At 30.9% G+C, this 12,387-nt stretch overlaps 1 protein-coding gene across 9 annotated transcripts in view; it reads right to left on the reverse strand.

The window, feature by feature from the left end:
- Window positions 1-12,387, reverse strand: part of EPHA5 (EPH receptor A5) — a 307,470-nt gene that overhangs the window by 245,050 nt on the left and 50,033 nt on the right. For all 9 annotated transcript variants that reach the window (XM_039845323.1, XM_039845329.1, XM_039845328.1 and 6 more), the window contains exon 3: window positions 1,583-2,246. In XM_039845323.1, the coding sequence (XP_039701257.1) occupies window positions 1,583-2,246 (664 nt within the window). The remainder of the gene's footprint in view (window positions 1-1,582; window positions 2,247-12,387) is intronic.

A 12,387-nucleotide genomic window follows, 5' to 3' on the forward strand; every position in this document is an offset into this window, starting at 1 on the left:
GGTATAAACATATAATCAAATAGAGTATGTTGCTTTATAATACTAGTAAACAATTTTTTAGGAATTAATAAGATTTATATTGTAAATATTTTAGAGAAAAGAATGAAATGTAGTCAAAGGATTATATTTAATTTCTGCTTCTGATTCTGCAATTACATGTATCTTCATCTTATGACAAGTAGACCGCTCAAAAAAAAAGTTAAAGTTAGTTAGAACTTTCCTTTAAATCCAATCCTGAATAAAAGATGATTAATTTCCCTGACATCCTTAAAAGTATTTCTGAAATATAATTTTGATTTAAGAAACTTCATGAGTGAGTGTATATTCGTGCCAGTAGAAAAAATACATATGAGCTGATGCTGAAAAAAATTAATTTAAATAGTACAATATGTTTCTAGAGAAAGATAATTAAGCAAAATCACTTTGATTTACAGGTAATTCTCCTAGTTTTGTTTCCCTAAATCTATAGCCAATTTACAGTCATACCTGAACAAACTTGAGCAAGTCTGATTCGCATTATATAGGGATTCAGAAAAAAAAAAAAAATGCACCGGAAGCTACCAGGTGGGATTAAGGGACTTCTCAGCATTTGGTTTTCTCCTTAGTTACACATTAACTCTCAATATCTGTTTAGCACATGTACATCATGGTGAAAACAAGTTCAGGTCATAAGGATGAATGATTTATTTTTAAGGAAAAAATGTTTTCTTCTTCATAAACTGTTCTCAGGATAAAATACTATCCTGCTCTAAAACGCCATTGCTAAATATCCACGTTTAAAAGGGCAACAACTCACCATACTATGGGAAAAAAAATGGGGTATTTACAAATGAGGAAGGAAGCATATGCATGATGGAGTCTCAATTTAAAAGAAAAATTAAAACAGAAAAAAATCACCAAATGCAAATACTTTGAAATGACCTTTTTGTACTAGTTCTTATCTCCAGGCAGTTATTTTCTTGGGGACTACTTATTACACATTTAAAAATGACCTGTAAATTTTAAAAAGCAAGTATGTATTAACAATTATAAGTAAACAACGCAGTAAACCTTACAAGTGTTTTCCTATGGAGTTCATATGGTCGAACTTATTTCTGAAGAATTTTTAAAAAGCAGTTTTGCATGCCAAAACAAGTCTCGTCTAAGATTTGCATTTGAATTTTATATAGCAAGTAAAAATGCTGCTTTCTCTCCATGAAGAGAAAATAGATTGCTATTTTCTCTCCATGAGGAGAAAATAACAGTAGAGTAGCAGATAATAATCATACAAAGTTACCTACAAAGAAATAATCCCTTAGGTTGAGTTGTTGAAAAATAAAATTTCTGAAAGTAAAATGAATATGAACTACTAAATTGCAAGTAAGACGCAGAATATTAAATATAGAAAGCGAATAAAATATAACATTAAATCTTTCATCGTTGCCAGAAAATTTTAAATTCTGAGGAGAAATCAAACTCGAAAAGAAATAATCTCCATAAATTAGCAAAGTAAGAGGTCACCTACTCATAATCATTCAAGAAACTATATATACATGACCCAAATGAAGCAGGCAGCACCTGCAGATACACAGGCAGATCTTACCTTGACAGGTGCCATTTTTCTCTTCATATCCTGCCTTGCACATGCATTTCCCGATGGGCACCAGCCACTCCCCTTCAGCGCTGCAGTGCATTTTGGGTGGTTCATCTGTCACAGAATGGTTGACACAGGAGCCCGACACTTCGAGCAACTGTGAAGAATCAGCTCCAGTGATTGTGTCAGGGAAGACAGCCAAGTGTCGTACCACAGAAGGACATTTTTTATAGTACACACGCACAGAAACCAACGCAATGCAAGCACCCAGATCTTGAAAGGCAAGATAAAATCCTTTTCTGCTTAGAGGTCCTACATCTCTGACCTCTGTATTCAGTTTCATGACGCGGTCACCAAGATCAAGTTCTGTGAAGCTTTCATCGGCAGCAATGGTATCGATTTTGATGTACTGGTTTTCCTTGATATTTCTCCCATTCTCATCATCTGACTCAAAGTAATACATGTTAAAAGTTTCCTTACAGGTCCCCAGTCCTCCAGGAAGACTATTGCAGTCCCGCAGAGTAAACTTAAGTTCAATGAAGATTCTGGAAGCACCTTCATTAGAGATCCAACTGGTCAGGAGCCAGTTATTCTGATTCTGTTCCATAACTTTGCATACTTGATATGTGTGGATAGGGGCATAATTTTCATCAACTTCACCAATCTCTTCCCACTGTATAATATAAAATAGAAACACATTAAAAAAAAAAGTTAGAAAATAATCAGAAATAATAATAATAAAAAAAGAAATCCAGATGTAAAAATTTCTGTAGACTCAATATATAGTATTGGGAGAAGGAGTTATATAGCAAGAATTTTTTTAAAAAACTCCTTTTTTATATTAAATAATAGTGTATTATTCATTGTCTCCAATGTAATTCAAAGGTGAACACGTATGAATGATATTACACAGAAAAAAACATATTTCAGTATAAAAATAAAAGAGTAAGTATATTTGGGAGTAAGTATATTTGGAAATAAGTATATTAACTAACAGGGTAGATAAAGTTTTAGAATAAAAAAAGAACTATCTTTTAAAAGGCAACAATGGGAAAAATGCATAAATGTGAAAAAGAAAGAAAAATGTGATGTGAGTTCCAAGTTTAATTCTGGCATATCATAAATAACATATTAATATAACAAAACAAAAGAAAATTCATTAGTTTAAAATGGATTTTTATTTCATTGAACTAATTTGTTTAAGACTCTTTTACAAATTGGGTAACTGTTTATTCATAAATTTATCCACAACTATAAACTTAGATATAAAATACAGATAAAAATTATAGATTAGTAATATGGAGAGCCTTGTCATTTTGAACACTGACTGATATGTTGTTATATCCTTGGGATGCATTAATTCTTTTTTACCAATGCATTATTTTATGCATAATAATCTTAAGAGTTCTAAATATATACAGAATGTAGAAAAATGAAGTATGATTATATAGCTTCCAAAATATTATTTGGTCAAAGGTCTAAACCAATCTTTTTCCTAGTAAAATACTACAGTTTTGAGACTATCAATGTACCACAACAACTGTCTGAACAGTATAGAACCAATTTTTTTCTTCATAGATGTTATTATAACTTAAAAATTTCTTAAACCGGTATAGAATCTGTGTATATAAAACTATATATAATTTTTTAAAAATCTTTTAAAATGACCATGAAACATAGAGAACAATGAAACCATACTAGCTTTCAATAAACCCAGAATGTGATTTCAGACATTAATATGGATAATAAATGTCACAGGATCTCATTTCTTTAGTCATAAAATTAAAGCATTATTTCTTGATTCTGTTCAATGGACAATGATGTGAAAAATATGGAGCCACAAGAGATGCAAATAAATTGTATATATCAGATGGCCCCTCTCAAAATTGTAGCTGCTATCAGACAGCCGTAAGTAAAAGGTCATAATAAGAGAAAACTGCTGAGTTCTTAAATTCACAAGAGAGATATCAAGATTTTTATCTCACCTAACAACTTTCACATTATGGTGTTATGGGAAGCCTTAATTTTTTCATTTAATCTCACTGTTATCTTCTCTCAAAATGTATATAAACTCTATTTAGCTTCTGACTTTCTAAACCAGCCTCTGTCATTAAACTATTTACATTTTCCTCCTGAAGTGATCCAGGTACCAATCTCTTTTTTATAAATGGTTACTGAATGTATTGGTTAATATTTCATGCAAAAAAGCACCTCAACTAACCAAATGAAAACAATAGAAATGATCAACTTAGTGTAACAAAATTCATTAAATATATACTCTCTGAATTAGTAAAATGGAAAATAGCATCAAAAAAAATCAAAATATTATCTCTGTTTTAGATTTCCTTCATTTTATAATAGTCTTCCAATACAAAACACAGATTTCAAATTGTTGGCCTTAAATTATTATAGAAGTCCTATTTCTTCATCATATATCCCAATAGGACTGTGCTGGCAAGTAAAATGAACCAAACAAGTAAAAAGAATTAAAATAGCAGTATTTTCCAAGGTTATAAGGCAAGCAATTTACAGTCTTTGTAACAAAGTTTAAGGTACTGCAAATATTAAAAATGCAAGCCAAGCAGCACTTGACAAGACAAATTAATAGTTATTGCTTCAAGTGATAATTTCAAAGTATGTACATAAGTGTCTTGCTTCTATGAATATTCTCAAGAAGAGAAAAACTGTAATTTTCTTTGATATAAGAATTTATCATGGTGGTATTTTATTTATTTCCTTTTCAAGTGTCCAAAATATAAATGATGGCGCACATTTTTTTATAATAAATGAATAGAAATATTTTAAATAATTGTGGCCATAAGCCATTCAGAGAATCAAATGAGTAATATGTACACATTTCCCATAAATATCTGCTCCTTTTGAGTCAAATATGCTAAGAAATGGACAAAATTATTTCATTTATTTTAGATTGGCTGAAATAAAACTATGAGTTCTTCCAGTTTCTTCCTTTTCAAACAAAGAAGATGTCTTGCTGGCCTCAGTAAAGAATTTTATCTAAGAAGAAAAAGTAAAAGAATGAAGAGAAAGTAACACTCATCAAGAACTTAAGAATGTGGCAAGTATATTCCTAGACACTTTTGCAAACGTAATAGCAAGGAGTTACAGTAACATAATAAAGGGCACAGACAGAAAACACAATATGTTCCATTCAATTTCCTATAATCCATGGTTTAATAAAAGTATTTGCTGATCCTCTGATTACTGCAGAGGTGCTGGGCATTATGGACATGCGGTCACTGAATGAAATACGGGCACTGCAGCTCTGTTTGTCAGGTCCAGCTACTTCTCAAAGCCCAGCCTCCGAGCCCAGGTTTCTCTGTGTTTGTTTCCTCCTGATTCCTATTTATTTGCCTTAAGATTAAAAACTGGTTATATAGTCAGCTTGGGGTGGCTTGATTTTTCTCCCAGATGTTTGGGCTTGCTCCTTTTCCCACTGGGCACTGAAAAGTCCAAGTCATTTGCATTCTAATCCCATGCCTGGCTAGGCATCACAAGTCAGCCACATTAATCATAGAAATGGAAAAGAAAAGGTATTTATTCTCATATCCACATGTGTATCATGGAGTTACTAACTTTTCCTGTCCAAGTCACTAAGAACTAGTTTCTCCCTGCCTGTCTTTCACCTTGTTAGGTGTCTCACCCCAAGCTCCTATTGTCTCTTAGATTATTAGCATCATTCTCATTTCCAATCCTCTAGTCTACAGATCATTTCTTTTGACTTCACAATCTTAAAAACACTGATTCAAGACACAGAGGCTAGACGAGAATCTCCCCTATATTAAGTCCCCAAATACACAAAGAATCACGAACTGAGCAGGGGCGATTTTGACTTTTCAAGTTATCAGGGGTGCCTATTTATCTAGTTCTGCTTTCCTTATTGTTTTCTTTATTGTGTTTCTATGTATCTTGTTTCTACACAGAGATTAATATACTGAAGTTAAAAGACAGCAGTGAGAAACTTTGTATTAGAGATCTAAATAGAAATACTCAATTGGTTTTATACAGAGTAAGGATTACCAGTCTGAAGCCCTACTTTTAGTCCCAGCTCACATATCTAGATGTATAAACTGAGACCCAATCACTGGAACACTGGCAACAACATCGCCTAGAGTGAGAATTGAAACTCTCTATCTCAGTCATCTAATATTTAATATAAAACATCAGAAAGAGTTTTAAAAGTTCTGGTCCTACTCATTTTCAAAATGAGGAAATTGAAGACAACACCAAAGAAAGAATTTTCCCATGCTCACACAGGACCAGCCACACCATCTGAGCAGCCCCTCTGCCTTCTTGTCACCACATTTCTGCCCTCGATGTGGGTGGGATTCCTTGATTCACTGCACTGATTGCTACCCTACTCTGTCGAAAGTAAATTCAATTTTTTTTCAGACACCATGTAAACATAAATAATTATCCCTCCCTCCCCTAGCCTTCTCTCTTCCTTCCTTCTTCCCTTCCTTTCCTTCTTTCTTTCCCTCTCTCTTTTTCTTTCTCTTCCTCCCTCCCTCCCACTCTTACTGTTTCTCTTCTCTCTTTCTTTCCTATATATCTTATATTCTGAAACACAGATATGATGGTAGAGACATGATTGTCTTTTTCTCCACTGTATCTCAGAGTCTGACATCACAGGATACAAAGTAAGGAACTCTGTAAATACTTTATAAAGAATGAATTAATAGCAAACATATATACAACCTTTTTCTTCCAGAGATGAAGAAATTTGAAATTTGAAGTAATTCAAACATGAGAAATAAATGATATGATTTGTCCTTTGTTTTGATTGAACAAAATAAATTTTGTTCTCTGTAAATTGTCTGAAATTTCATAAATTCAAATTAAAAAGTTTATGAATTCATAGTTTTGAAAATTAGTCTTCAGTATAAAGCTCTAAGCATTGAAGAGATTTCCTTATTCCAATAAGTCACTCAATTATTCTGAATTAATTTTTCCATATTAACCTGTAGAACTATTTTTCCATTAGCAATACATTTTATCAATTATAACTTCCAGGTTAGTTTAGATATGTCATTTTTGAGCATATTTTATATATTTATTTGTTTGTTTGTTTATTTATTTATTCATTCATTCATTTTTATTATGGTGACATTCCTTAATGAAATCCAATAAGTTTCAGGTGTGCAATTCAACAATAAGGCATATATATATATATATATATATATATATATATATATATATATATATATATATATATATATACATATATATATATAGCATTTTATGTTCAACACTCATAGTTAGATTTCTTGCTGTCACCATATATTTGACCTTTTTTACCCCATCTACTTCCCTCCTTCCCCACCTACCCTCTGATGACCACTAGTCTATTGTCCATGTCCATGAATCTGTTGCTTGTCTTGTTTGTTTGTTGTTTTTAGGTTTATATCCCACATACAAGTGATATTATGTGGTTTTCAACTTTCTGTCCAGCTTATTTTGCTTAGCATGATAATCTCAAGGTCCATCCATGTCACAATTGGCGATATTTCATCTCTTCTTATGGTTGAGTAATGTTCCATTGTACATATGTACCACTGCTTCTTTATTCAATCATCTATTGTAGGGTACTTCAGTTGCTTCCATGCCCTGGCCACCATGAATAAAGCTGCTATGAACATCAGTGTGTAAATATCTTTTCAGATATATGTTTTCAAGTCTTTGGGGTAAATACCAAGTAGAAGGATTGCTGGATCATATGGTAGATCAATTCTTAGATTTTTGAGGAACTTCCATACTGTTTTCCATAGTGGCTATATCAACAGGACAAGTAATAACAAGTGCTGGAAAGGATGCAGAGAAAAAGGAACCCTCATACACTGCTGGTGGGACTGCAAACTGGTATGATATGTTTTAAAATATTGTTTTTACTTTTCACTCCCTAGTTTTCTTCAATATTCTGTCTAGGTTAAAAGCCCAAGATAAGCATATCGTTACTGGCATGACACCTTATTTCCTATTTCAGTCAAATAATATTAGGACTATTTCCATGATTTTCTTTGACAGTGACGTTAAAATATGGCTAGGAATCAGCTGCCTCCAGCTTTACTCTGACATGCCCAAGTAAACTTTACAGGAAGATCTTGTTCATCACAGAAATGCTTATTTGAATACAGGAATAATTGTTCATTATCCTTTAATATCACAATATTTTGTATAATTCTTTTTGAAATGCTCCAACAAGAAATAAATTCTGGGCTTCCCATTTTCTTCGAAGTATTGTTAGATAGTATTTATTTTGGTATTTAGTGTGTGTCTATGTGTGTAGTATGTTCGCTAACTTCATTGAAGATATCCTGGTTTCAAATTACTAATTAACTGATGTTTTTAAAAGAGCAGTACCTCTGCATAATCTTAGAAAGCACCTAGGACATGGTTTGACTATGTGCTCATATATGGCAGTCAGTTACTTTCCTTATTTTAAGCAGTGAACAAAACATTCTGACTGCCACCTTATAATACATAAAGTCTAGAATTTTTGGCAGTTCCCTGCTATTGTCAAAACCAGATGAAATACAATATAAAAAATCAGAAACTTCAAAGATACCAAAGAGTTTTTGTTTTTCTTATTAGTGTTTAATTTATTATTGTAATTTACATTTTTGATATTAGATTTTTAGTTTATTTCATTTTTTTTTCTATTTCACATTACTGATTAAAATTAGGTAAAATATACTCAAGTAAGGCCCTAAATGAATTGCTTATTTTTTTCTTTTCCCCAGGTGCCTGATGATTGCTAATATTCTTTCCTATAACATTTTATAAGACTCACTATGCTTACAAGAAATCATTATGTTTTTTCTCCCCGTTGAATGTACAATTGAGCTCATTTGTCTATGTGTACATGCAGAAATCTGCCATTATCTAATATTTCTTCTGAGAAAACTAAGCCAGAAATTCCTCAAAGAGTAAATGACTAAGGAATATGCTTAATAGCTGAGAAAAGTGAGGAATCTTCTTATTATAGGGACAGGCTTCTTTTTTTTGTCTGTGTTATTATTACCTTTGATGTGTTACTGTCCATTAGAAGCCAGTCCTCATTAAAAAAAAAATACTTTATCAGTAAGACCAGTGCATGTTGAGTAGAAATATAAGTTCCTAGTTGTCCTGCCTCTCCAGTGGCTGCCCAAATGCTTAAACAATGAGGTTCAAATCAAAGAGTAAACTTCATCTTGGGTCATAATGCTTCAAAAAACATTTTGTTATCATTCGAAGTTGATCCTGCAGTGTATGAAACCTCAAAGGTAATATAGTACGGGAAGAACAGTTTAGAGCTACAGCTAGTCAATCCACGTTAAAAATAATTAATTTTCTCATTACCCACTAAATGCATGACATAATCATACAGAATGCTTCATTTTGAAGATAAGTAAACTGAGACCCAAGCTACTGACACACTAATTAGTGTCAAATTAATGTCTATGGTCATAACTCTCTGATATTAACAATGTTTTCTCCTTTAGAAGGATTAAAATTATAATGCATAAAATATAGTGGTAAATGAGGTCATTTTAACAAACAAAAGAGAAAGTTTTAATATCTGATAAACTAGATATTTATATTTTCAAAAAACAAAATTGTGTGCCTCAGTTTTTTGGAATTACCAGAACCCATCTATCTTTAATCAGTTTCCTGACTTTTGGACCAAGACTATGCACAGCCCATTGAGCAACAGAAACATCTCGGTTTTTATGCACAATCACAAGGACAACATGGTTTTGAAAGAATGAAATACATAGAATATAGTTCTATTTCATAAATTTGATATCTCTACTATCTATGGTTCTTCAGTAAAATAAATATGACAAAATGTATCAACTTACAGCAAACATCATTCAAATCAACAATTATATTACATTTTTTCAATAATACGTTAGTGGAAAAAAGACTGTCTCAAATAGGAGTTTGAGTTGTATAAAAGATCTTTAAAATTCATAAGTATGATGTAACAATATTGCTAAAAGTGATTCAATTAATTTTCTGTGTATGAAATAAAGCTGAAGTCGATTACTTTATAAACCATGGAATAGTAAAATTGCTCAAATTCAATTCACGAAATAAAATCACTTGAGGAAACAAAGTAAAACTTTTAAGTTTATATGAATATTTTCACAGGAATTAAATCTATAAATAACTGAGCATCTGTATACAACACTAAATATGATTGACAAAGAAGAGATTTTTCTTCTCCTGGAAAACAATTCATAGTTATTTTTTCTCTCTTTAATGATGCAAGAATAATTTAAAAAGGGAGAAAAAATAACATGGATTCATTCTTCATTTATTCTTTTAATAAATTATCCAATGTAGAAGAAATAAATTGGAAAAGGAAAAAAATCATAAGCTTCGTAGTATATAAAATATACACAATTAGAGAAGTTTAAGATTCTAGCAAAAAAAGGTATTTCTTAGTAAAATACTATGATGAACATAAGCTAAAACTAAAAAAGTACATATCATAACTGCTTATGTATTTACTGTTATTCCACTTTTAAGAAAATGTATATTAAATAGATTCACATTTCTTAAAATGATATGGCATGAATACTTCAAGGTTTTAAAATCTTTTTTCTTTGAAAAATTTACTTAGGAAGATGAATTTCAAATTATCAAGTTGTCAATCATAATTTTAAAAGATAGAATGAGCTAAGTATACATGCTGAAATTAACAAATTAATAAATTAAATAAAAATCTTAAATAATCTCATTAATGTTTTATCAAAAAGCAGTTCCATTAGACATGGTACATATTAATCTAGTTTGTCAGTGATTTTATGGCATGAATTATATTTTTTAAAACGCAACTAAAAACAAATAGATATATAAACCATTATTGTTATACTACACATTCCATTATTTTCACACTCCATGCCTAAGCTAGAGTAGCTTACCACTGTATACTTCCACCAAAAGATCATCAGTCCAACATTTGAGAACATGCAAAACTGTGGTAATATAAATAGTCTTTTGTGTACTATTACAAAAGTTTACAAAGTCTGTGAGTTTATGTCTTTCTAAAGAGATTTATTTTCAATAATATATTTATTTAACCAGGAGTACACATTTCCCATTGAGTTTCAGATCTGATCTAAGAAGTCATGTTTCCCCTGCTTCAGGATTTCACAGTGAACACGCTGGCCACAAGCACACACACACACACACACACACACACACACACACAAACTCTTTGAAAAATTCTTTCATGACAATCATTGTGAGACGTTAGAGATGTTTCTCCCAGTGTTATTTAAATGTGTATCTTCTCAATAACACTTAAAGTTTTAGAGTGACATTACTAGTCTCTTTAACATAAATACTGTCTTATTATAGACAGCTATAAATTCTGTGGGGAAGCTTTCTTTTCAAAGCTACATGAAAGTTTTTGTTTCAATTGGGATTCAGTTTAATGAAAAAGTAGATTAACCTCTGGTGCGCTTAATGTTTCAGGCAAAATAGATACTATATCCTTGATATTCTGGCAAAAAAAAAAATTTTTTCAGTAACCCATTTGCAAGTCTGAATTATTAATCCAGTCTACAATACATACCAGAAAATATAATATCGTCTGTCTTCTCTGGTCTTTATTCTACCCTCATTTTTCAATAAATAATATACTCTGGTGTAGGCTTTAACAATAGCACACATAAATCAATTCAATTCCATACCTTATATTAATCATGTTCTTGTAATCAGTGGCTATTTAACATGAATTTCCATGTCATTTTTTGTTGCGAAATAGCCACATTAGGGCTTTCAACTTATTCAAGTTTAAGTGACTGTATTGCCATAATATAGACTAAAGTGAACAGCATCCACTTGCCATAGCCATATTAATGAAATTTTATAGAAATGAAGGCCATCTACAGTTACTATGTTTTCCAGTTTGGAGCTTAAATTTCCATAGGTAACAACTTTATTTTTTAAGAATCCCAATGCTTCTTTCTTTGAATGGAAGTAAATTCTCCTTCTTCCATTTTCAGCCCTGTCTGTTCAAAAAACTAATCTCAACAAAAAATAGTTCAATGAATAAAAGTACACATTTCCCACCAAATGCTAACATGAAAGTTTAAAATGCTTAGTGATAGTTCTAAAAGGACAATTCAAAATTTTCATTTTTATTTTTACATGTTTTTGATTACTCAATTAATGCAAACTTAATTTTGACCTATATTAGAATGTAAAATTTTATAGTAGAATACACTATTTGAAGACATTGACTAATATTTCTTAAAAAAATTTGTTTATCAGCTCAATCTAAGTATTTTATTGCATTTTATTAATTGACTTTATTTGAGAATTACTGTGAAAACAAATATTTCTAAGAATGCTAAGAATTCTAGAAAATATAAAATCTTTATAGCATTAGATTATAAAAGTAGGAAAGAGAAATTTTACATTTGTTCTTCCTACTTCAGTCTTGTACCTATATTTTTTCCTTAGCTTCCTATACTATCATTTTGAAACTTTTTGATTAGTTTAGTTAAATGCAAGTGGGAATAGTAAAATTAGTTTTGAATTGTGATGTTAACCTTAAAATTAAAACAAGTTATTAACTGCCTTTTTCTCTGCTTATCAACATAATCCCTTTCACATATTATAATAATAAGAAACATAAGTAGAACAAATACATATAACAGATAAGTCTAATTATAGCAGAGAAATATAGAATTTTTTAGCCTAATGACTCTTAGGCATTATTTGGTACTTGCATATCTATTTGTAGGTGAGCAAATAGTACTCTTGATATTATAAATATGATATCCATAATTGCAGGAAGT

This window comes from Pteropus medius, unplaced genomic scaffold (assembly GCF_902729225.1).
Source record: "Pteropus medius unplaced genomic scaffold, Ma_sr-lr_union100, whole genome shotgun sequence".
Lineage (NCBI taxonomy): Eukaryota > Metazoa > Chordata > Mammalia > Chiroptera > Pteropodidae > Pteropus > Pteropus medius.